Source organism: Sapajus apella, unplaced genomic scaffold (assembly GCF_009761245.1).
Source record: "Sapajus apella isolate SASKATOON/1434 unplaced genomic scaffold, GSC_monkey_1.0 scaffold11, whole genome shotgun sequence".
Taxonomy (NCBI): Eukaryota; Metazoa; Chordata; class Mammalia; order Primates; family Cebidae; genus Sapajus; species Sapajus apella.
The window spans coordinates 41,001,137-41,027,399 of record NW_022436951.1 but is presented as its reverse complement, the minus strand read 5'-3'; the positions used below and the strand labels follow the sequence as shown (position 1 = coordinate 41,027,399).

The following is a 26,263-nucleotide window of genomic DNA, read 5'->3' as shown; positions in this document are numbered from 1 at the left end:
ACTGTTCCCAAATGTAAGCCTGGCCTGGGGACACACTGCATACACAAGCTCTGTTTCACTCACTGCAAACTCTGGTTTCAGTTCCTAAAATTCAATCCACATGCAGCTTCTTAGGGCCACCTCTATTACAAAAAAAATAAAATAAAAACGACCACTCCTTTCCTTTCCTAGGGCTTCACGTGCCATTAGAAACGGAAGCAACCGAATGTGGAAGTTGGCAGTGCCTCCCTTGGAGAGGAGGTGGCCTGAGCTCTCCTGCCACATAGATAGAATCTGTCACCCCCAGCGTCCCCCAGTCTCCAAGCCCTAGAGAGAGGCAAGCTTCAGCCTTGGGCGCGTCTGGGGGAGCTGTCCAGATGCTGAAGTGACTATGGGAATCACACTCCAGGGAGCTGTCCAGGTGCTGAAGTGACCATGGGAAGCACATTCCGGGGAGCTGTCCAGGTGCTGAAGTGACTGGGACCAAGCTCCCGAGGTGCAGTTAACCCTGTGCACTCGTGTGTGTGCATTCGTGTGCGTATGAGTCATTTCCTGGGTGGGTGGGGACGCAGCTTCCTGGAATCACTGAGGTTCTGTCTGACCCGACAGTCCCAGCCAGGCTGCCCTGTGCCACATGCTAAGGAGGCATAACCAGGAGAAGGCGAAGCCGGCAATGGTACGTACGTTGGTGACGCAGAACAGGGAGAGGAGGAAGGTCGCCAGTACAATGAAGAGCGTGAAGAGCTCACGGTGTCTGTGCAGCAGCTGAAACTCGTCGATGAGCCCGGTGATCACCGACTCCATGCCGCCCATCTGCACACAGAGCACAGGGTCAGGCTGCAGGCTGGGGCACTGCTCACTGCAGCCTGGACCGAGATCTACTCATCACTCAGTGGACGCACATCCAGGGATGCACATGGAACAGGGGCCGCACGGCTGTCCAGGGTGCAGGATGCCTGGTAGTGAGGACGGCTGTTGGCGAGGGCTTCCCTGGTGGCACAGCCGCAGGAGAGAGGACCCAGAGGGACCGTGCTATGCATGGTAGGGGGGAGCTCAGAGGGACCACGCTATCCACGGAAGGGAGGACCCAGAGGGACCACTCTATCTACAGTAGGGAGGACCCAGAGGGGTCGCTCTATCCATGGTAGGGGTCACCCAACAGGACCACTCTATTTGCAGTAGGAGGGACCCAAAGGGACCACTCTATCCACGGTAGGGAGACCCAGAGGGACCATGCTATCTGCTGTAGGGGAGACCGAGAGGAACCACACTGTCCACAGCAGGGGCTTTGTAGCCTCGTCAACATCTCTGGATGGGTAAGACATGGCATAGCTAAAACACCACCACCCTGTCCACTACTACTGCACAGGCTTGGCTCAGCCAAATTTTCCCGAGCAAGATGATCCTCACATGCAAAGCTTTTGGGTGCACCTGGCCCGGTCACTGGCTACACCTCCCCAGTGGGGCCTCCTGACTCCCAGCATCCTTCTGTGGAATGCCATCCAGGCACCTGACTCCTGCTTAGTGACCTTCTTTGCCTTGCTTAGTCCAGACCCCCCTTCATGCTCCTACATCAGGAACATAAGGCCTGGGGTCAACTCAGGGGCCGTGGCCCAGCTGGGTAGGAGATGAGTAGGGGCTGGATGCATGACCAGTATTTATGTGGAAAGGGATTCTGGGTCCCAAGCAGCTGACAGGGAATAAGGAGCCTGAGAAAGTCCAGCTGGTCCAGGGCTGATCAAGGGCTGGATCCACCACCCCCAGCAGCTGGATGTGCAGAGGCCACACGCAAAGCATTCAGGGCCAGGCCTGGGATCCGTGGGCACCAGGAACTTCTGCTGCCCTCCCCATTCCTTGTGGGGGAGCCAAGGGTTCCAGGGAAAGCCCTGAGACAGGAAGGACCTGCTGTGTGCCCACCAAGGCCCCACCACTCTGGTGTCCTGAGCCAAGTCTTTGGTGGCTGGGGCCCTGTTGCATGTGTGTGCATGCATCTATGCATCTGTGCCTCTGTGTGTGAGTGCATACATGTGTGAGTGCATGCATGTGTGTGCATTTGTGTGTGTATGTTTATGTGTGCCCGTGCATGCATTCGTGTGTGTGTGCATGCATGTGTGTGCATGTGTGTGCACGTGAGTGCATGCATATATGTACACATTCATGTTTGTATGTGTGCATGCATGTGTGTGCATTCGTGTATGTGTGTGTGTGTGCGCATGTGAGTGTATGCATGTGTGTGTGCATTCGTGTCTACCTATGTATGTGCATGTGTGCACATATGTGAGTGCATGCATGTGTATGCACCTGTGAGTGCATGCAATGTATGTGCCCATTTGTGTGTACCTGTATGTGTGCATGCATGTGTGCATTGGTGTATGTGTGTGCATGTGTGTGCATGAGTGCATGCATGTGTGTACGCATTTGTGTACCTGTGTATGTGTGCATGCATGTGTGTGAATTTGTGTGTGCGTGCCTGTGTGTGCATGTGTGTGTGCATTCATGTGTGCCTGTGTACGTCTGCATGTGTGTGTGCATTCTTGTGTGTGCCTGCATTCATGTATGTGTTCGTGTGTGTGTATGTGCATCTGTGTGTGCTTGTGCATGCATGTGTGTGCATGCATGCATGTATGTACATGCATATGTCCAGGATCTGTAGGTGGCTCAGGGCGGGTCACATGGGTACCCCAGAGTACAGTGATAAAGGAAAAGTTAAACTCCAGTCACCACTCACCCCAGCCCCAAGAAAGGTCTCCCAAATAATTGTGGGGCTTACTTGAGTCAAGCACAGAGGCCTGGGGGCCGTCCATGAGCCCAGGGTTCTTGCCTGACCGTGGGAGGGCAGGGCCCCCTTGGGTGGAAGAAGCCCAAGTGCCAAGGATGGGGCTGGGTGGCACATGTTACTCACGGCACTGTCGATGCCCAGGGTGAGCAGCATGATGAAGAAGACCACGGCCCAGGCCGAGGACAGTGGGAGTGTGGCGATGGCCTCTGGGTAGATGATGAAGATCAGCCCCGGCCCTGAAACCAGAACCCACCCTGCTTTCCACGGAGCTCATGCAGTGCTGTCTCACCCACTCCACCCCCACGCCACCCCACCCCATCCTGAGAGGCCAACACGGCCCACCACAGGCCTGTAAGGACTAGGGCTGGTGCAGCCCTGCTGAAAAGCCTCCCTCCTGTGCATCCAGCAGATCCTGGCCTGGGACTCAGGAAAACAGAATCCCAGAACCAATCCGAGGGATTCAGTTCATGCCCACTACCCAGCAACGGAGCTCCTCCAGATCACCTGCACCCTCGAGGGCTATGGGGGCGCGGGGAGAAGGAAGGGGCAGAAACAAGGAGAGGACAGGAGGGGTTTCCAAGGTGGTCCTGCCCTTCATCCCAAGTGACACCTGCTAATGTTCTTCTAGTTGGTTTTTCCTGCACATATCATGTGATATACACACACAGGCACATGCACGCACATGTATGAACACATATTTGTGCACTCACACTCATATGTGCACAAGCACACACACACACAAATAGACCCAGGCACATGAGCACAAACACACAAATCACACACATCCACATTATTTAGTAGCCTAATTTCTAAATTTAGCAATACATTAGGGATACGTTCCTGACCTCCACCTCCCAGGCACACGAGGAGGTTAAGGCCCTCCCACGAGGTTAGATATGGCTATACTTGGCCAGTGCATGGTGAACCCACTATGAGCAGGTCCCTGCGAGTGAAGCTTAGTAGAGGAGGATGTGGCTCCTTCACCACCACCCCCACCATGGGGTCCGGGAGGTCACATCGACACAGGCTGCTAACAGCTGGGGCCCTGAGGGCTCGGAGGAGCAGCACGTCCTGATGCACACAGGGTCCAGGGTCGGAGACCACAGGGGCCCAGATGGAAGCTTTGAAGATGAGAGATAAACCTGCAACTCTGTTATCCCTGCAAGCCAGGGAGGGGCACGCCAGGCTGAGGGTGGCGTGGCCAAGGCAGGAGGTATCCCCACACAGTTCTCTTGGGAAACAGCACGTGCTTCCTGCTACCAGCAGGCAGACTCAGGTGGAGGTAGAGGGGTTGGGAGTGTGGTAGCCACGCCTCCGAAAGTCAATGCCATTTGGTGTCCGATGACCCCAAAGTGAAAAACAGTCCCACTGGCAACTGACCATTGACCATTTTAGAAGATTCACAACCTCTACTGCCCAGCGGGTCTCCGGAGTCCAGTCAGCCTGCAACAGACTCCCCTGTCCTCTCAGGCATGTGTCTGGTCCTAGCCTGTGGGAATAGGCCTGTGCCCAACCTTTTAAATGATCAAAGTCCAGAGCCAGGGGCCGTTCCTAAAGGTCTTTCAGGGGCCTTACTGTCAGCCAAGCAGCAGGATCAGGCCCGGCTCTCACAGCTCCCTGATACCCTGGTGGCTGGGGGCAGCCTCCGTGTGGGGTGGGGGAGGCAGGCTTGCCTGAGACCTTCTGAGGCTTAGATGGCATAAGTCAAGAGCCTGGGAAGATATTCATCAGCTCGGGGAACATAATGTCAACATCCTCACCTTCATTTCCGTACCTGCATTAACATTTCGCCCTGTTTTCTTGAGAATTAAGGCTGAAAATGACATTTACTTTGCTTGTCATGAAACGCATAGAAGATATTCAACTATTTTCAGGGGTTAATAGAGGTCTTGCAAACTATGCTAGTTATCATAATAAAGGGCAAAAAGAGTGGAGAAAATGCAAAAATGCAGCAATGAGTAAATTTCACCGCTCTGCATTTATTTGCATGATGCTTTTGTTCTCCCGCTTTGACTGAATTTTTTCTTCCAGAGGAAAGAACATGGACTTAGGAGGCCCAGCTCTGAGCTGTGGCTCACCCACTCCACCCCCACACCACCCCACCCCATCCTGAGAGGGGGCTCCAGCCCCCACCCCAGCTTTCTGTTGCAAGGGTGGAGGGGCCCTTTCAGGTCTCCAAGCCTGTTACTACCTGCAGGGCCAGGGTCCTGGTGACTCAGAGGGGGTCAAGGCTGCCTGGCCCTGTACTTGTCACTCCCCACCCTTGCTGAGCCCCACCCCCCAGGTAGAGGTCAGTCAGCGACAACACCCAAGGGACAGGGGCTTTTCTGAGCACGATCATTCCTCACCAACCCAGACCCCTGGAGAAGACGGTCCAGACGAGCAAGGATGGGGACGCAGGTTGGGAGCCTGCCCAACCTGGGGGCCCATGTCTGAAAGGAAGGGGCCTTATCCACATCCGTGCGGCACAGCAGGCCTGGAGGCAGGCGGGGGCTCTGCTGGCTGACAGACCAAGAAGCCTCGGGACTCCTCAGAGCTCTCGGCCAGCCCAAGTTAGAGCTGCCAATGCCACGGCTTCTCATTCCAAGCACCAGAGCTGGGCAGTGGCCCCAAGTACCTGGGCCTCCCCTCACCCCAGCATCTGTGCCCGTCCTGCCGGCTCCTTTCTGCCTGGCACACTTCCTTCTTCGGCCGAGGCCTCCCCTCACCCCGGCATCTGTGCCCGTCCTGCCAGCTCCATCCTGCCTGGCACACTTCCTTCTGTGGCTGAGGCCTCCCCTCAGCCCTGGCATTTGTGTCTGGCCTCCCGGCTCCTTCCACCTGGCACACTTCCTGCTGCAGGTGAGGCCTCCCCAAGTCACCTGCGCCTGCCCCAGCCCTGGACCCCTCCTCACTCCCTCAGAGACAACTCCAGGCATGCAGGGACACTCAGCGTCACACGTCGGCCTGGTGAGCAGGCAGGGACACCGGCGCTGGAGGCCTCAGGGGTCTCCCAGCTGCTCTGTGTCCGAGCTGACCTCCCCGGCGTCCCAGGCCGGCTCCAGGTGTCGCTGGAACAGCTCGTTCTGCCCCTTCCCTGAACTGCACATTCCCCCACCACGTGGCAAGCAAACATCTAGAGGGCCCTGAGTGACAACCTCCACTCCAGACCCTCGCAGGGCAGCCTCATATGGCGTCTGCAGGAAGCAGCAGACGGACTGCGGCACAACTGTGCTGCTCAGTTGCATTTGGGCTTGAGGTTCCGCATCCAGGGGTGGGGGGCCCGGGAGGGGCAGGGCACGGAAGGTGCAGGGGCGGCGGGGGGTGGGCAGGTCTTTGCTGGGACATGTGCCATTCTGGCCACCACCCTTTAAGAGTAAGGCAGCAACTCTCTCTGACATTGCTCAGAGCCCGTGCGTCTCCTTCCTCTCTTGCAAGGAAAAAGGCTTTGCTGAGAGCTCGGCCCTGCTGCTACACGGAGCAGGCCCAGGTACGGCAGGAGGGGCTCACCGTCCTTGGCCACGTCCGCAATGGGCACGCTGTGCTTCTGCGCCATGTACCCCAGGAAGGAGAAGACAACGAAGCCGGAGGAGAAGCTCGTCAGGGAGTTGATGGAGGTGGTGACAATCGCATCCCTGCAAGAACAAGACAAGCCGTCTCAGGAACCAGCTGAGCTGCAGAGGCTGCAATTTTCCAGTCATTATTCTTAATTAACTGTGTCTGGGGAAGGGGCGGAAGGTCTCTGGAGGGGCCACTTTCCCCAGCGAGCCGGCCCCTTAGCAGCCTGGCAGAGCTGTCCTTGGGCCACCTCGGCCTGCTGGCTGAGCTGCTCAAGGCTCAGCCATCAGGGCTCAGGGTGAGTGACTGCCCCTGTGCCCAGAGAGTCCTGCGGTGGGTGCCCCACCCGCCTCACCAGGCAGAGCTTCCAGAACCTTAAGGAACACACACCTCCTGGGAACCTCGCTAAGATGCAGATGCTGACTGGGCAGGTCTCGTGGGATCACAGGGGCTGCGTTTCCCATAAACTCCCAGGGTGCTGGTGCTGCTGGCCTGGGGGCCCCACTCTGAGGGCTGGAGGCAAGCAAGGGGGGACCAGGGAGGATCCTGGGGTCGGTCAGGGCACCAGCGTCCTCCTCTTGGGTTCCTGCGTGGCCTGTCGCTGGGCTGAAGGACCACACGCTTCATCTGCAGAGTGCCTGGACCCAGGTGGACGCAGGCGGGCTCCAGGCAGGGCTGCCGAGCTCAGGACCTGCCTTCTAGCACCTACTCTCCATGGAGCCTGCCTGTGGCCTGTCTGGCCGTTCTGCTGCACACACCGTCCCTGTGTTTTTACTGTGTTTATCCTCATGATGTGAAAGAAAGTAAACACAAGCCCATAAAGTTCAAAGAAAGCAGGTCCCACATAAAATTCTGTTTCTGTTTTTAAGAGGATTTCGGGTCCAGCATGGGGCTTTGGGTGACTGCCGGTAACACAGGTGCACACGGGATGGGGGGACACACTCAGGGGTTGTAAAGCCAGACCCTGAGGGAGGATGGAGACCTCACTGGGGCTGGTGTGAAGGAGGAGGCTGTGTCCCTGTGGAGGGAGGGGCTGGCCTTGCCGCTGGTGAGGGGGGCAGCAGTGGGGAATCATCAGCCAGCAGGTCAGGCCTAGGCAGGTCCCTCCCAGGAGGTGATGCGCCCACCAGGTTCAGAACCTTTACTAGAGTTGAAATCAGAATCATGTTGGGAACTGCCTCACTATTGCATCTGTCTGAAAGGCCACACAGCTCACGGGCTTGTGGGTTCAGTTTATCCACCCTGTCCTCACCCAGGGACGCACAATTTCTGGGAGTCGACGACCTCTCCCCAGTGCCGGCGAGGCCTCTGCCCAGTCTGCTAGGGGCTCACCTGTAGCAGTTGTTGGTGAACTTGTTGTAGCTGGAGAAGGCGATCAGCACCCCGAACCCCACGCCCAGGGAGAAGCACACCTGTGTGGCCGCGTCAATCCAAACCTGCAGAGCCAGAGACCGGTGAGGGGCTGCCCCAGGAAAGCACAGGCCCGTGGGCAAAGGACCCGAGCACCCTCCCATCCTGGCCCAATGCCGAGGCCTCTAAATTCAACACCAGCCTCGAGAAGCAAATGGCAGCAGCATGACCGTGGAAAACGAACTCTCTGGCCAGTGGCCTGAAAGAGCCAGAGAAGCAGGAGGCTGTCTTTGTCCATTGACCTGGGATTCCCCATGGAGTATTTATCAGGGCAGGGATTCCATGGAACCAGAGATGCCCTGCTCCATAGCCCTCAGAGCAGCACAGACTCATCCACACACATGATGGTGGACCCTGATAACCCTCAGAGCAGCACGGACTCATCCACACACATGATGGTGGACCCTGATAACCCTCAGAGCAGCACGGACTCATCCACACATATGATGGTGGACCCTGATAACCCTCAGAGCAGCACGGACTCATCCACACACATGATGGTGGACCCTGATAATCCTCAGAGCAGCATGGACTCATCCACACACATGATGGCGGACCCTGATAATCCTCAGAGCAGCATGGACTCATCCACACACATGATGGCGGACCCTGATAACCCTCAGAGCAGCACGGACTTATCCATATGCTGCATGATGGCAGCACCCTGATAGCCCTCAAAGACATGGACTCATCCACACGCTACATGATGATGGTGTCCTAATTAGATGCACACCAGCAATGCCTGCTTTGTATCTTTTCTGAAACATACGCAGCACAGGTGCCCCGTGGCACCCGGGCATGGCCAGGAGGCCACCTGCAGCCTAGACGCTGTGCCTGCCCAGCTTGGTAGATGGCACCCATGACTCTGGACATGAAAGGAAAGGTGGGTGGGTCCATGATTAGACCAATATGGTGTTTTAAAGTCAGCCACAAACCTGCTAAGGTGAGGGCACTGCACAGATTATTCGGTGGCTCAGATGCCTATCTTTCCCCTGCCCAGGCCTTCGGTGGGGGAGAAGGTTCAGTCAAACCCTTTGGAGGCATTCAGGGGACTGGTCAGTCAGGGCTGTCCCTGCGAGTCCACGAAGCGGGCCAGGATGCTGAGGCAGAGACACGAGTTGCTCCTGCTGGGGAGGCCAGGTGGGTCTCAGGGCATCCCAGGTCCCAGGTCAAGCTTGCCTGAGCTTGATTGGGCAGGTAAGCTGGGTGCTGCAGAGGAGGTGGGGCCATCTGTTCTTTGGGCAGCACGTCAGGGCCTCAAGGCCACCCCAGTTCCTCGGACAGTGTGTTTGAGGGCAGATGGCCTGGCCCGGCAGTCAGGGCTGTAGAGGTGGCCAGTGTCTCAGCATGAGGGGAGGAGCCAGGCCAAGAGTGGCTGGGTGGGCAGTGGGTGGAGAGGCTCATACCCTGCTCTCCCAGGTGGCTCCCATGCTGGTCATCAGTCACCTGCCTGGCCAGGTGTCACAGGGGAGCACACACCTCCTCTTCAACCAGAGCTGTGTGTGCATCTCAGGCCTCTGCTCAATGCCAACCCCAGAGCCAGTGCCCATGGCTGCCTCCCTGGGCCTCACCTCATGCATTTCCACTCCAGGACTTGGAATTGTCCTTTCCTTCCTTTTCTTTCCTGATTTTCCTCACTATGCATCAATCCATCTCTTATCGATCAATCAATCATCCATCTATCATCTATCACTGTCATCTACCGTTCCATCACCATCTATCATCCACCTGCCATCTCTATCATCTATCAGCCATCTATTATCTATGGATACATGAAGTCCATGTGTGTGCAGGACTTTATCTCCACCCATCCTGTTGTATATGTATCCTATGTACACCTACCAATCATCCATCCGTCCATCCACCTGTCCATCATCCGTTCATCATCCATCCATCCATCCATCCTATCCAGCTACTTACCTGTCATTCATCCATCCTCCCATCCATCCATCATCCATCCATCCTATCCACCTACCTACCTATCATCCATCCATCATCCATCATCCATCGTCCATCATCCATCATCCATCCATGCTATCCAGCTACCTGCCTATCAGCCACCTAATTTTTGACATCTCATCTCTGTAATTTGTTCTCCAGTGAGCATCTTTTCGAGTGCACTGGTGTTTCTTTTGCCTCCTCCTGAGGCTGCCTATTCTTCCTGGCTGGAGCACTAGGTTCTAGGTTGTCCTCGTGGTATTTTCCTTTGATTCTATAACATGCCCTGCTCCTTCCAGCGCACCTTTGGCTCCACTTTGGTCTTTCTGGGGTTCTGACGTCCTGCTGACTTCATGCCTTGTCTGGCTCCAGCTCTGCAGTTGTAGGTCCCTGGCCACTGCTGGCTTTGCTGCCCTGGTTGTCCTCCTCTCTCCTCCTTGGCTCCTGTGGCCACACGCCTGCTGCACCCATGGCTCAGGCCCCATCTCCACAGGGGTTTCCCCTTCAGTGCTGCAGATACCCTCCCACCCCTACCCCCACCCAGCTGCTTTGCAAGCTCATAGGTGTTGTGTCTACGTGCTTTCTTTCACTGCAACTGTCAGCTCCTGCCTCCCTGGGGCTTTCTGGGGGGCCTGCAGCCAGGCCTGCCAGTCCCTTCTCCCCTTCCTTCCCACTTCTGCCTTGGGCTTACACTTGCCTCATGACCCGCAGACGTGGCTCCATCAACCACCCCGCATAGGGCCGCACCTCTCCACAGCCTCCTGCCCCACACCCCAGACAAGACAGCCCTTCCCCTCTTGCCACATCATCCTCTCGCAGCGAGAAGGATGCCTCTGGGTGGCTTTGGGGCCCGCCACCTCCCCACCTAGTCTACCTGATTTCCAACCATGCCCCATGTGAGCTGCCATTTTTCTCACGCCAGCCTTTCGCCAATGGCGGCTTCTACTTCTGGGCCTGTTTCCCAGAAAGGGTGCAGTCCCTTCTCCCTCTCTCAGCAAGGGACCCATTCCCCAGCCAAGTCCCCTCCCTTCAGGAGAGGAGACTAACCCTGAATTCTTTCTTCTTTTGCTGAAGAAATCTGCAGCCTGACTCTGGATGGAGTTGTTGACGTGATTTAATTTAGATGACTCATATGGTGCCATGGGCACTTGGAATTTGGCTTCCTGAGGAAAGAACCCTGGTTTCTGCAACTCTGACACATCAAGCCCTGGCAGGCAATGAATATGGAACCCTGGAATTCTGGAGGCCTCCGTGGACTGTGAAGCAGGGAGCGGGCTGTACTCACAGATGCCTCGCAGAGCCGATAGAAATCAACGCTCAGGTACGCTCTGATGCCGTCTATGGCTCCGGGGAGCGTGACCCCGCGCAGCAGCAGGGCGGCGAGGACCACGTAAGGCATGGTGGCTGTGATCCATACCACCTGCAGGAGAGGACAGTGTCACCGGCTGCACAGGTGGGGCCGTCGGTGGAAGCAGACACTGGCAGGAGAGCACAGGGCTGCCTTGACGGCTTGTCCTCTGATTGGGAGGCCCAATTCCCAAACATTTCCTGGGACGCCAGCTCAGCAAATGCTCACTGGAGTGAGATGGTCAGACGCTTTCTGTCCTGCACACCCTCCCTGGGGATGGAATGGGAAGAACAGCTCGGCAGGGAAAGCACATTCCTTTTCTGCATTTGCTCTGCCAGAGCAGCTGGGAGTGCCTGATGGGGATTTCTGATGTGTGGAATGTGAGTGGATTCACACGGGGGAAGGGCACCGTGGCAGGAAGGGCAGCTCTGGGCTGCGTCCCTGTGGGAGGCTCCCACAGCTGGTGCCCTGCCACACGCACTGTTCCAAGGGAGGGGCATGCCTTGATCAAAACTGGTTTGGGACCACATAACAAACAGTTTTGTTTTATTTTTTGAGATGGAGTTTCTCTCTTTCCCAGGCTGCAGTGCAATAGCATGATCTTGGCTCACTGCAACCTCTGCGTCCTGGGTTCAAGTGATTCTCCTGCCTCAGTCTCCTGTGTAGCTGGGATTACAGGCGCCCGCCACCACGCCCAGCTAAACTTGTGTTTTTAGTAGAGACAATGTTTCATCATGTTGACAGAGCTAGTCTTGAATTCCTGACCTCAGGTGATCTGCCCACCTTGGCCTCCCAAGATGTTTTTATCAACAAAAAATCATGCCTCTCAAAGTATGTTTATCAACAAAAAGTCACGTCATGTGTGCCTTTCTGCCAAAAACACTGCTGCGGGTGCTTCCCTCCTGAAGCCCTTCCACAAACATAGACACATATGGACCCCAAACCCAACTAAGCCAAGTGTCCACCCAGTCCAGCCAGGACCACGTGTCCACCTCCCCCGACCCAGCCATGGCCATGTGTCCACCCAAGCCAACCCAGCACAGCCACAGGTGTGACCCCAGCCATGCCACATGTACACTCCCAACCTGATCACGGCCACGGACATTTGGGTTTCCCCAAACTCAACCTCGGCCACATGTCCACCCCAACCTGGCCATGACAACATCTGTAGCACAAAACCCTACCAGGGCCACATGTGCACCCCCTGCCCAGCCACAGCCACATGTCCACTTGGTGGCACCATGTCTATGGGCCCAGTTGGTGACCCTGAGCCTCACCTTCCCCGAGGTCTTCACGCCCTTCCAGAGGCTGAAGTAGAGCAGCACGATGACCAGCACCAGGCAGGCTGTGAGCTGCCACCGTGGAGGCCCCAGGTCGTCGATGCCGTGGCTCTGGTGGAGGTGCAGCACGCCACGCCTGCAGAGGGGAGTCAGCGGGGGGCTGTGGGGGGGCCTCTCACCCCACCTGGAACTGGACGGCTGAGCTTACTCAGGGACCTGCCCTCCCCACCTCCGGAGAGCAAAAAAGTGTCCAGTCTGATGAACAAGAGATGCCCTCCAGGGAGGTCTGGCCCCAGGCCCCGGCAGAGGTGTCAGGGTTGCCCTGGAGACCAGCGGAGCACATGGAGGCCCAGGAAGCCCCGCCCACCCTTTGCCCTTGGCACCCCTGCTCATTGGAGCTGAGGAGGGAAAGGCCACCTTGGGTCTTTGAAGGAAAGGAGCCACAGAAACCAAAAGGAAGCTGCTGAGCAATGCTGGGCACCCACTGCTGCCCACAGGATGGCCCCGGGTCCCTCCACAGAGACGAGGCTGAGCAGACTCTGGCAATAATGCCAGGCATGCAGATGCCAGCCAGCACTGTTTTCTGAGGGTGACGGCTCACGACACCTGCTCACACAGCCCCTGCTGCTTTGAGGATTCCACGAGGAACAGACTCAGTGGGTGACTCTGCTCCAGCAGGAATCACTCATGTGAAGGATCGATACCTCACAAAGGGCAGAACAGAGGGTGAGGGATGGAGCTCACCATCGGCCGTGCTCCTTGCCCCAGGCACAGATCCTGGGCCCCCTTTCTGTGGGAACTCATTCCATCCTGTGACACTCTCTGCGGGAGAACATGCACCAGGCCACGTGCAGTCGGCCGCATCACCATTGCAAACCGTGACTTGGGGCCAAGGCGACTGTAACAGCCGTGCTGCTGCCACCGCAAAGTTGGGAGCCGCGTGATGAGAGGAGCTCCCACTGCCCAGGTTCCCTTCTGTTGTGGGGCCACTGAGGTCCCCAGGAAATAACACCTGGCACCCATGCGGAGCCCAGCCAAGGGCAGCCTTGGAGAGCTTTCCACCAGCTGCAAGCCATTCCAGGGCTGTGTTCCAGGAATTCAGCCCTTCAAACTCCAGAATCATAGCCAGACATCCTGGCGGCAGCAACCGGGAAGGCCCCATGAGCAGTGAAAGGGATGGGATCAGTGCTCCCGTCCTATCCCGGAGGTCGCCAAGGCAGGGGCCTTAGGTTGGCTGGGTGGGCAGATGGCTGCACCATTGAAACCGTCAGCACTATTCTCTGCTCTTCTCCAAGGGCAAGCTGCTCAGTATTGAGGCTGTCTGTCACCCACACAGTGCAGGGAAAGTCGCTGGAGCTTGTGGAGGTCACGCCTGTCCTTCCTGGGGCAGTGGGGACTCCCAAGGCCTTCTTCTCACTCCTCCCGCCACACACAGAGCTCTGCCCCTGCTGGCCAACTCCCCGTCACTCTGCTCTGTAGCCGGGCCTTACCACTGGGTGCCTCTGAGACCCTACAGCAACTTCGTGCAGCCTGGACCACGCCCACTCACTGCCCTGGCATCACTGACCCCAGCATGCTACCCACCCATGCCTTGGCAGCCTCGGTGCCTCGAACACACAGGCATGAATTACATACCAGACCACACAGCACACCCTGTCCCTGTTCCCCATGGGCCTGGAGAAAAGGCAACTCAGCCAACGGCCATAATGGCTCAGGCCCTCCTGGACCTGAGTGGGAAGCCCCAGGGAAAGTGCATTGCCACATCCAGGGTCTTCTCACAAGGCTGTGTCCACAGCACACACAGCGGGCTTAGTGTCAAACACGAAGTTACCTTTGGAAGGAGCACCTCCACGTGCTGGGTCGACCCCCTTCTTGAGATTAGAAGGTCATTGTGCTGGCCAAGTGCAGTGGTTCACGCCTGTAATCCCAGCACTTTGGGAGGCCGAGGGGGGTGGATCACAAGGTCAAGAGATCAAGACCATCCTGGCCAACACTGTGAAACCCTGTCTCTACTAAAAATACAAAAATTAGCTGGGCATGGTGGCATGTGCCTGTAGTCCCAGCTACACAGGAGGCTGAGGCAGGAGAATTGCTTGAACCTGGGAGGTGGAGGTTGCAGTGAGTTGAGATCCTGCCACTGCACTCTAGCCTGGTGCCTGGCAACAGAGGGAGACTGTGTCTCAAAAAAAAAAAAAGAAAGAAAGAAAGTCATTGTGCTTTGAGGTTATTTGAAGTCCCACAAACAATTTAGAGAACAGGGCACTCCTGAGTGCTGTCAGCCCAAGAAGAGGGGTCCCCACAGCTGACCGCAGCCTGGGGCCCAGCCATGCCAGGAGCCAGGGAAAGTGCGTGGCTCCCAGCATGTCTATGTTTCCGAAGGCTGGGTGGGCAGGACAACTGAAGGACATCTGGAAAGGGACATGGGGCTCAGGTGAAGGCATTTCTGAAGCCATAAATAGTTGGGAGGACCAAAAAGCAGTGGCCCAGGACTTTCACCAGGTGTGGAAAAGGCACAGCCCTTCCCACTTTCTGCTGGGCTCTTTTTCCTGGTGAACTCATGGCCATGAATCTTTAATCAGGTGACAGTGTAGCTGCTGGTGGTGATCCAGGCACGCCCAGGCCTCCCACACATCATCGTGATGACCCCACAGCAGCCCTCTCATCCTGTTTTACCAAGGGGGAGCCAAGCCGGTGAGGGGTTGAAACAAGCTTCCAAAGGATAAAATTGTGCCAAGGCATATCAACTTCCTATTAGAACAAATCTAACACTCTTTAAACAAAGACAACAAGAGCTAAATATCCATTAGTATAAAACTCACCATGTCTAGCATCTAATAAAAAATTACTAGACATGACAAGAAGCAAGAAAGGTGATCCACAACCAGAGGAAAATCAGTCAACAGCCACTTCACATCACATGCAAAAATTCCCCCACAATGGATAAAAGAGCCAAATATAAGGGCTAAAACCATGAAACTCTCATAGGAGAACATGGGGTAAATCTTCATGATCTTGGACTTGGGAATGGTTTCTTAGGCATGACACAAAAGAAACAAAAGCTGAATCAGACTTCATTGAAATTTAAAACTTTTGTGCATTGAAGGATGCAATACAGAATACAAAGAAAACTACAGAATGTAAAAAAAATTTTGTAAATCATTTATCAATCTGATAAGAGAAAAATATGCAAAATATGTAAAGAACCCCTAAAACTCAACGACAAAAAAACAGACAACCCAATCCAAAAATGGGCAAAGGACTTGAATAGACATTGCTCCAAAGATGTTATACAAATGGCCAATAAACACGTGAAGAGATGTCCAAGGGTCACTAATCCTTAGGGAAATATAAATCAAGACCACACTGAGAGACCACTTCACACCCATTGAGATGCCTATTATCAAAATAAACTAGCAGAAAGTAAGTCTTGTCAAGGATGTAGGGAAATTGGAGCCCTTGTGCATTGCTGGTGGGAATATAAAACAATGCCTCCACTGTGGGAAACAGTGCGGTGGTTCCTCAAAAAATTAAGCACAGAATTATCACATGGCTCCAGCAATTCAACTTCTGGGTATCCAGCAGGTACTCAATACTGAAGTTCATAGCAGCATGTTTTTACAGTAGCCAAAAGGTAGATGCAATCCAAATGTCCATCAAAAGACAAATAGATCTGGCCAGGTGTGGTGGCTCATATTTGTAATTGCAGTGCTCTGGGAGGCTGAGTTAGGAGGATTACTTGAGCCCAAGAATTTAAGACAGGCCTGGGCAACATGACAAGACCCTACTTTATAAAAATTTTTTTAAATTAGCTGGATGTGATGTCACACAACTGTAGTCCCAGCCTGGGAGTCTGAGGCAGGAGGATTGCTTGAGCCCAGGAGGTCAAGGCTGCAGCGAGCTGTGATCGTACCACTGCACATTCCAACCTGGACAACAGAGTGAGATCCTGTCTCTAAAAACGAAAAAGATAAATGGATAAACAAAACATGATATATCCATACAATGGAATTGGAATATTATTTGGCCTTAAAAAGGATGGAAGTTCTGACAATAGGTTCTGAAATTCTTCAATTAATCTTGAAGATATATGCTAAGTGAAATAAGCCAATCACAAAAAAATAAGTGCTTCTACTCAGAGGAGGGACCTAGAGTAGTTAAATTCACAGAGACAGGAAGTAGAATGATAGCTGCCAGGGGCTGTGGTGAGGGAGAACGGGGACTTAGTGTTAATGGGGAGAAAATTTCAGGTTTGGAGGAGGAAAAAGTTCTGAGGGATGATGGTGATGGTTGCACAACATGTGAATGTACCTAGTGCCACTGAATGTCCACTTAAAAATGGTTAAGATGGGCCAGGCATGGTGGCTCACCCCTGTAATCCCAGAACTTTGGGAGGCCGAGGTGGGGAGATCACGAGTTCAGGAGATGGAGACCATCCTGGCTAACATGGTGAAACCACATCTTTACTAAAAATACAAAAAATTAGCCAGGCATGGTGGCGCGCACCTTTAGCCCCAACTACTCAGGAGGCTGAGGCAGGAGAATCACTTGAATCTGGGAGGCGGAGATTGCAGTGAGCTGAGATGGCGCCACTGCACTCCAGCTTGGGCAACAGAGTGAGCCTCTGTCTCAGAAAAAAGGAAAATGGTTAAGATGGTAAGAAATGTTATGTATAATTTATCACAATAACCCCCCAAGAAGGCAGAATACTTTTGTGTAAAGTCCAAGCTGAATCACTGCCAGCAAGTCTATGCTATAAGAAATGATAAAGGAAGTTCTTTAGATGGAAGGAAGATGATCTGAAATGGAAACCTGGATCTACATACAGGATCAGACGGCACCGGACCTGGATGCTATGCAGGTAAATGTTTAAAATGTAAATGCTTAAAGCAGAAATAACAGCAATGTATCACGGAGTTGATAACATACTGTAGAAAAATAAAATCTATGACAACAATTACACACAGGACGTGAGAGAAACAGAAGTCTACTGTTCTAGGCCCTTCCATTCTATGAAATGGTATCATGTCACTTGAAGGTAGACTGTGATAAGTTAAAGGTCAATGTTGTAAACCCTATAAAATCCATGAAAAATGAAAACAAAAAGCTATAGTTTATTAGCTAATAGTGTTGATAAAATGAAAGCCCAAAAAATTAATTCAAAACAGGGAATAAATGGAGGAAACAAGAAACAAAGAAGAAATGGGACATAATGAAAGACTTAAAGCCAGTCATGCTGACAATTATTGAATGGAAACTCTAATTAAAAAACAGAGATTGCTTTATTGAATAAAAAGCACAACCAACTCTAAGGTGTAAACAAGAAATCCACTTTATATGCAATGACACATATAATTGAAAAATAAAAAGCTGGAAAAGATATACCACACAAAGAGTAATCATAAGAAAGTTGCAGTGGCCATATTACTATCAGACAAAGTAGACTTCAGAATGAGAAATCTAATCAGGAAGGACAGTTCAAATGGTAAAGGGGTAACTTCAAAAACTAATATTAATAAACATGTATGCACTTCAGAGCAGTTTCAGAATACATGAATGAAGCAAACACTGGTAGAAGTGAAAAGAAATAGACAAATCTACAATTACAGTTGAGATTTCAATACCCCTTTCTCAGTAACTGATAGAGCAAGTAGACAGAAAATCAGTAAGGATGTAGAAAACCTGAACAACACAATGACCTAACATGACCTCTTTGACATTGGTGCAATGCTCCACCCAAAGACAGCAGCAGACATATTCTTTTTAGGTGCACATGGAACATTCGCCGATGTAGACCATCTAGCAGGTCATAAACAAGTCTCAGTATATTTTGAAATATTAAAGATGCATAAGCATATCATCTTGCCAAAACAGAACTAAATTAGAAATCAATAACAAAAATATCTAGCAAACCTCCAAATATTTCAAATTAAACAACAAATTTCTAAGAACGTCCCATTAGTCAACTAGAAATCAAAAGAAAGATTAAGGAATACTTTGAACTGAAGGAAATGAAAACACAGCATACCAAACTTTGTGGCATGCAGCTAATGCAGTCCCTTCAAGTCAAATTTATAGCTTTAATTTATAACTTCATAATTTATATTAAGCAGTGCTGATATGTATTTATGGAAGTTGGGAAACTGTAAACTGGTCAGAGTTATGTGATCCTGTGTTGGTGTTTGAACACCCACATGCACTTTCCTGGCTCAGACTTCACATTTCTCAAATGGGTTTACAACGCCCTTTCACACTCTGAAGGTGACAGCAACGCGCCTGTGGTTTCTCCTCTGAGACTAGTATCTTCTCATGCATACTCATTAGGAATGGAGCTGCAGAAATGTCAGCCAGTGCAAGGAGGAAAACAGGTCCTGAGGGAGAAACCTGGGACTTTACAGAAAGGGCAGCCCAGGGATAAACACTTTAAGGGCTTCACTGTTCTCAGATAATTAGTCGCTGAGAATAAAGGTAATGCTTCTTGCTTGAGTCACTTGACAATAATCTCCAGGTTCTTGCTGGGAAGGCTTCCTTTCATTTCTCTGGTGGAATCATTTCTGTCACCTCCCTCTGGTGGGTGGACTGCTGCCCAAGAAGGAAGCAGCAGCACAGGAAGCCTGGCTGGGACCTGAGGGCTGGGAGTGCCAGCATAGCATCTCCCACCGGACATGTTTCATTTGCCAACCCTGAGGGACACTGGGTGCAGGAGCCAGCGCAGCACGCGGCATTTGTGGCATATGGAGGAAGTGCCATCAACGGGGCAGCTCAGCAGTCTTTTCTGACTTACAGCCCAGAAGACATGGCCAGCGGCTCACCCAGGCTTGATAGTGACTTCCTGAGGCCCTGGAGTAAAAACGCACGCTGAAGCCCTTTCAGATCTGCTCCTGCTAACATCTTAGCCATCAAATGTACGATGTGGCATGCTTCGTACGCTGTGTAGGAAACTCAGTCCCATTTGTGGTTACTGACAAAGTCAGACGTGCCCATTATCTAGGACAGAGAGCCACACTGTCATGCGTCACAGCCACTCTGGCCTTTATGGCCTTTCACGGTGGGGCGTGCACTCCCTGATTACATGCGCCAGCAGGAAACCCACATCCTTTGTCCAACGATCTGCTTTATAAAGTGGGTTCGAAATCCAGAAACCGCCTGAGCACGTTACGACTATCCTCCCTGCTCCCCAAGAGTCACTGGGGCCTGTTTCAGGGAAACCTCAGTTCCCTTCAGAGGGCGTGGGAGGGGCGCCAAGCGCCTCAGTGCCCTGGGTCATTAGTCATTTGTGAATTAATCTTAAACCTTCTCCAGCTCCCCACGTCTGCCCTAGAGCTGCGGCCAGCTAGAGTGAAGCACGTGCCAGTGTGGACAGGGCTTCCAAGGGAAGGGCTGGGCACCCTTCTGTTTCCTTCCTTCTTCCTTCCTTCCAGACTGAGAACTTCCAAGCAGACTTCACTAGTCTAATTGTTTGGAATAATAGCATGTGTTCTTTCCTTCCGGCGTTCTTAACGTATCACTGGGCTCACCATTACACTAAATTTTCCTCTCCAATTTTCTCACCTGAACAACACTTAGATGAGTCAACGCTTCCCACACTGCCCAAACAAAAGGAAGCTGGTACCCAAACGGTGGTGCTCGGCAGCTTTAACGGGGCGTCAGGTATTGGGGACTCGCAGGCTCTCTCCCCGGCGCCTCTGTGGCCTCTGCCCTGGCTCCGTGCGCCCCCCACTCTCTCCTGCCGGCCCCTCTCTTTGATTGCACGCCAGCCCTGAGAGCTGGCCACACAGCAGGAGCACGTGCAGCCCGGCCCGGTTCCTGCTCGTGGGGTGTTTAATCAGGGAAATGTAGGTGTGAGCAGGCCACCCACACGCCGTGGGAGTTTTCGCCCTCAAGACTTAAAATCTATTTGGACAAATGGTGTGACTGGGCAGTCTTCGGGCAAGTTTATCATTTCCTGCTTGCCTGTCACCCAGGAGAGTCCCGTCCAGACTCCCTCGACCCTGCCTGCGGCTACACTTCCCACGGCGAGGGTCACCCAGGTGTCTTTCAGGCAAACCAACTGGGACTCATCCCGGGGCATCTGCTCTCCCCACCTGCACCACCCTCCGAAACCAGCCTTCCCCCCACGAGGGCTTCCCAGCACCCCGGCCTGGACTCTCCTCCTGTGGGGTATTTGGCGGGCCCCTCTCTCCCACTGTGGAAACATCCTCCTCGGGGCCTGTCACTCCCATCCAACGCCAAACCACGAGAAAGGCCCAGACGACACTCACCCTCACAACCCACGATCTTCCTGAGGCTCTAAGAAAAACGCTGGGTGGTCCCCCGAAACCTGCCTCCACCCCTGCTCCTCACCTCTGAGGCCAGCCCAGGGATACGCTTCCATGCCCGAGGAGGAATTCTAGAACCAGCCACCTGGGTTGTGACTATCTGAATGCAGAGCAGTTTGAGAGACTGGACGCCTGGCCACCGAGAACTGGCCCCTTTCCGGCAGCTTCAGCCCTACTGTCTCCAAGTCATACCCTCCGGGCAGCCCTATGGCTCCATCTCAGCAAGCCACACCCTCCGGGACGGCTCCATCTCATCCGTCTCTGACAAGACCCCCAGGAGAGGGCCACTGTCCCTTCCCTGCGGGAAAAGGCCTCAGTGATGTCTTCTGATAGGTTTTTAGATGTCACCATAGAAAGCACCTCTCGGAGGCTGTGCTCCCTGAAGTTTCCCTGGCAGACCAAGACCCAAGTTCTCGAGGATGATCCTTCCCCCAGCAGAGGCGAGGCGGGGGCCTCTCTGCTCACCTGCGCCAGGCTGTGCCTAAGATCTGACTTGTACAAACGTTAACGTGAGACACTTCACTTGCTTTCTGGCTCACTGTTCTGCCTCAAAACAAATTCTGCAAAGGCGCCTACTTGCTGTTAAAACTGGAATTATTCTTATTGGTCAAAGTTCCCTTTCCCACCTTGAAGTGGACCCATTTTTGCATATAAACGTGAATAAGATGCGTCTAACTAGGCAAGGGAGCCCCTGGACAGAAGCGCCCTGGCTACGGGAAGAGCGGATGTGGTGAGAAATGTGCAAACGTCCTCTCCTCCTCTGCCAGATGGCAGCTGAGTTGAAGCATCCACCTGTCAGAACGGCGACCTGGCTTGAGGCCCCAAGTGCGGCTGGTGGGGTGGGGGATGTGGATGGTACTTGCCAGCTCCAGATTGATTCCAGGAGGTGTCCAGAGGAAACGGGGGACCCATGGGGGCACTCACGGCCCTTCCAGGCTGGGCCAGGACATGTGGTGACGAGGGAGGGCCAACAGCAGCTGGCACGGGGCACAAAAGGACTTCATCGAAGACATCAGGGTCCAGGAGAGCAGTTGCTATGGGTAGATGGTGAGGGGCAGGCCTGGCCGGGGGGACTGTGAGGCGTGGGCCTGGCCAGGGTGGATGGCATGGGGTGGGCCTGGCCAGGGTGGATGGCATGGGGCAGGCCTGGCCGGGGTGGATGGTATGGGGCAGGCCTGGCCGGGGTGGATGGTATGGGGTGGGCCTGGCCGGGGTGGATGGTATGGGGTGGGCCTGGCTGGGGTAGGCTGTGCAGGTTGGGCCTGGCTGGGGCACAGGGAGGAGGAGACAGAGACCTGGGGGCTGCTGGACACGAGCTGCACCGGAGTGGGAGGCAGAAGCAGACAGAAAGCTGTGCACGCACATGATGAAAGTCTCACAACAAGTGGACGGCGGGGACTCCTTGGAGACAGGGGCTGCCTACCGAAGCCAGAGACTTCTGCTCAGTGATGCCCAGAAAGCCATCTGGAGAGGGCACGGGCCCGAGGGAGGCAGCTCAGCCCTAGGCTATGCACAGAGGAAGGGCAGGGAGGAGGGGAGCCCGGACACGGGGCTGACTCAGTCCAGAGACGCCGCTACAGCTCCCAGAGACCAGAGCTCGCCCGCCTTCCACACAGAGGTTCCCCACCAGACCCGCCCACCGCCAGCCACCACTGGGAGCAGGAGCGTAGGCAGGAGAGCCACTCAGTGCCCGGTCCCTGCTGAGGGCTCGCTCTATGGGAGCTTTGCTGAGCTCCTGGAGACCACCAACGTGATTCAGAAATGTGCCCCTCCAGAGCACTAAAGGAGGGAATGCAGGAAGAGGTCCCTCTCCCTGCACCCCGGGGGGCAGCAAGGCCAGGGGCTGACCAAGGGGCTGCCATGGGGGACCCGGCAGCGTGGTCCCTCCTGCTCCCGAGGACCCGACTCCTACTTACTCGAAGTACTCGGCAGCAGGCGTGGTCCCAAAGGTGTCGTTGAGGCCCGAGCTGTCGCTACTGGAGTCACCAGGGTGGGCGTCCGAGCAGTTGGGGCTGTTCCAGGAGTTGTTGCAGTGGATCCACGGGAGCTCCGTGGTGAAGGATGAGAAGAGGTAGTGCAGCGCCCAGGCAATGATGACGTTGTAGAAGAAGCCGACATACAGTGAGATGAGGATGACCGTGAAGCCCACGCCTGGCGGGAAGGGGGTGACGGTGGAGCCCACACATGGAGGGAACGGGGTGACGGTGACGGTGGAGCCCACATATGGAGGGAAGGGGGTGACCATGAAGCCCATGCCTGGCGGGAAGGAGGTGACGGCGGAGCCCACACATGGAAGGAATGGGTGACGGTGGAGACCACGCCTGGCGGGAAGGGGGTGAAGGTGGAGCCCACACATGGAGGGAAGGGGTGATGGGGGAGCCCACACCTGGCGGGAAGGGGGTAACTATTGACTCCAGGCCTGGAGGGAAGGGGGTGACAGTGCAACCCAGGAAGGTGGTGCACAGAGCCACCATGGAAGTCCCTTCCACCTCCCCTCACAGGAGACATCACCCTTAGCCGGTAGCTCCTGGACAGCCCTGATGCCTGGCAGCATCTTCAAACATGCAGGGGAAGGCCAGTGAAAGGCCTGAGGCCAGACCTCATGCTGTGACCACAGAAAAGAAGCTGCCCACCCCCCAAAACCATGCACTTCTGCACAGGGACTTTCAGGGTATCTCTGAGGGTCAACCAGAGCGATGGCGGATGTCCAGGGCCACCCTCACGCACCCAGAGACCCGCAGGGACACTGTCACCTGCACCATACTAGTCATCCATTCCCCACAGCCACTCAGGATCCACAGGGTTATCCAGGGACACTGAGGCCATCTAAGGGCTACTCTGGGTGACCCAGGGCAACCCAGTCCATGGCTAACCAGGGCTACCAGGTCCATGTGTAACCATGAGAATCATCTACGGCCGCACAGAAGCACCCAGGGCTACTAGGGAACTCATGCAAATAGGGCCATCACCTAGGGTCACCCAAGAACACCCAGTGTCTCCCAGAACCATCAAGACTGCCGTAGTCACTAAGGGACAACTGGGGTCCTTGACAGCCATCCATACCCACCCAGGCTCATTCAGGACTCTGGAGGGCACCCAGGACCACACATGATCACTCATGCTAATCCAGGGCCACTTGGGGTCACAGAGGGTATCCACGGCCATCCACGGCCATCTGTGGCCATCCACAGCCAGCTCCATTCATCCACAATTATCCACGGCCATCCATAGCCATCCACAACCACCCACATCCACCCCTGGCCATCCCCAAAAATCCGCCTCCATTCACAAGCATCCACAGCCACCCGTGGTCACCCAGGGCCTTCCACAGCCATCTATGGCCATCTGTGGCAATCTATAGCTACCCATGCCTCTCCCCGAAGACTACCCAGAAGAATCAACTGGGACCATTTACAGCCATGTGGAGGCATCCAAGGTCCCACCACCCATACATGACCATCTGGGGTTTCCACCCAGGGCCACAGAAGATCACCAAGGTCCACCCAGGGCAGGTAAGGTCACCCAGGGCTTCCTTGGGCCACCCAGAGCCTTGCATGACTATGAAGGACTGCTCAGAGCCATGTTTGACTTTCCACGGTCTCCCAGGGTCGTGCAAGACCATCCACGGCCATCCGTGGCCATCCAGTGCCACCCAGAGTCTTTTAGAGTGCCCTTTCCAGGATCACAGACCTAGAATTTGGGACCCATCATTTAGGGGCTCCTGGTAAACTGGAACAGAACTCAGCGGTCAGCAGTCTCTGCAGTGGCATCAGCCTGACTGGTGGGCAGATGGCCTCCTCTTTGCTCCCTGCTGGATGGGCACCATCACGTTCTTGCCACTGGAGTTGACTTTACTAAGCTCCAGGAAGAATTCTTTTCATTCCCACATTCCTTCTCAATTTGCTGACATGATTAGTTCGGGCTCCAACTTTGACTGACTTTATGGAAACCCAGGAGGCTCCATGCCCTGTCCTGCCTGCTCGTGGCCAGGGTAGGAGTGTGCCTTCAAGGTGACTTTTCAGGGAGTGGCCTAGTTGCTTTTATGATCTCAGTTCTTAAGAGAAGCTGTTCTCGTGCTCAGGGCACCTCAGTAAAGTTCTCTTCCTACCCCGAAAGCAAAAAGAAGGCTTCAAACTTCGTTTTAAATAGATCCAGGACCAGAGTGCATGCAATCCCTCTCGGAAAACGTGCTCAGTAGTGGCGACGAGAAAAGCCAAGCTGTGGCCTTTGGAAGCCCTTCTCCCACGTGGAACTGTTCCACAGTAAATGATTCTGTATTACAGTCTGCATTATGAGTCCCTTAGGAGAGAGGCTGGGTTGAGATTCACCGGCACTCACCCAGATGGCCACACTGGGAGCCACGTTGTGAGAAGCCACATTGTTTCCAGAGAGCACTGTGGGGGATTTTCCATGGTGGCAACTGACAGTGGATGCCCAGTTTGAAAAACACTTTCAAAGTTAAAACTTTGTGTACAAGTCCTTAGCTTGAAACCCTGGGAAGCCTTTGATCAAACAACACCAGGGTGGATCCCAATGCAGAGTCCAAAGGAAGGGCCGACTGTGCCCCAGGCCCTTCCGGAGCCACCACTGTTGTTTCCTGTCCTGTACCCCAGATCGGCAGGGTCACAACGGGCTCACGACATCACCACGGCCACGGCACATGACATCACCATTGGCCACACTGGCTGACACGGCTCCCAGAACAAATGGGCCTGCTCTGGTCCGTGGGAGAGCGCAGCCCCCACACCCAGAGTCCCCCTTACCAGGAGGACCCCTCCTGGATGCTTCCCCAGGCACCTGGGCGAGGAAACGGCTCCCTTGGAAGGTGGTGGCCAGTGTCAGCACTGGCTGGGCATTTGGTGGCTCCAAGCCCTGCTGTTCGGGAAGGCAGAACCCCTGCCCTGGGCACTGACATGTAGCCCCTCACAAACCAGCCAGCTTCACCACAAGCTCCTCAAGCTCACCAAAGGCCCGGACACACAAAGCCCGCTCCCCTGTTTGCTAAAGAACTTTCTGGTGGTCTCTGCTCATGACATCACTGTGGGCTCTAGATGAAGCTTCACCTGACATATTCCTCAAACACCTTAGTGACACAGGAGGGCTTCTCCCCAGAGAGGTGGCAGGCATAGTCCCTGCTTGTGTCTCCAGGGAAAACGTTCATGAGAACGTGACGCTTCCCTTCCCTTCTGTCTGACTCCCAGCAAGCTCAGCACTAAGCGTGAATTTCAAGCATAGCTCTTAAGGTCAATCTCCTTAAATTTATTTTACGCTTAGTACCTTTTTATATTACCCTGCGTGCATTTTGTTTTCTGTTTGAGAAATCACACTAAAATATGATTGGCTATTAAATATCTCATACTCGGTACAATCGAATGGTGAGGTTTCCAGGGCATCTGTAATATGCGGTTGCCTTTGGCAATGAAACAGAAATCTGACAAACAGAAGCCGGCTGAGGGTCCCTCCTGCCATTGGTACTTAGCCCACTAGAGCACGGCCGCCCTGCACCAGCCCTGAACACCAGCATACACCCGGGCACCCACAAGAGCTGGCTTCAGAAGAGGGTGTTGTCAACACACGCACGGAGCCCACAGGAGGAAGCCTCTGGTGGAGCAGCCCCTCCACACCTCGCTGGAAGCATCCAGGTGGCCCTCAGAAGAAAGACAGGAGAGGACGCCTC

The 26,263-nt window shown here is 54.3% G+C and overlaps 1 protein-coding gene across 1 annotated transcript in view; it reads right to left on the bottom strand.

Moving 5' to 3' along the window:
- The window catches only part of SLC6A3 (solute carrier family 6 member 3), a 50,988-nt gene that overhangs the window by 16,078 nt on the left and 8,647 nt on the right, over positions 1-26,263 (bottom strand). Inside the window, exons 4-10 of the mRNA XM_032278836.1 lie at positions 22,503-22,737; positions 12,269-12,407; positions 10,929-11,063; positions 7,628-7,731; positions 6,248-6,372; positions 2,882-2,994; positions 664-792 (exon numbers count right to left, since the gene is read on the bottom strand). Of these exons, the coding sequence (XP_032134727.1) occupies positions 664-792; positions 2,882-2,994; positions 6,248-6,372; positions 7,628-7,731; positions 10,929-11,063; positions 12,269-12,407; positions 22,503-22,737 (980 nt within the window). The remainder of the gene's footprint in view (positions 1-663; positions 793-2,881; positions 2,995-6,247; positions 6,373-7,627; positions 7,732-10,928; positions 11,064-12,268; positions 12,408-22,502; positions 22,738-26,263) is intronic.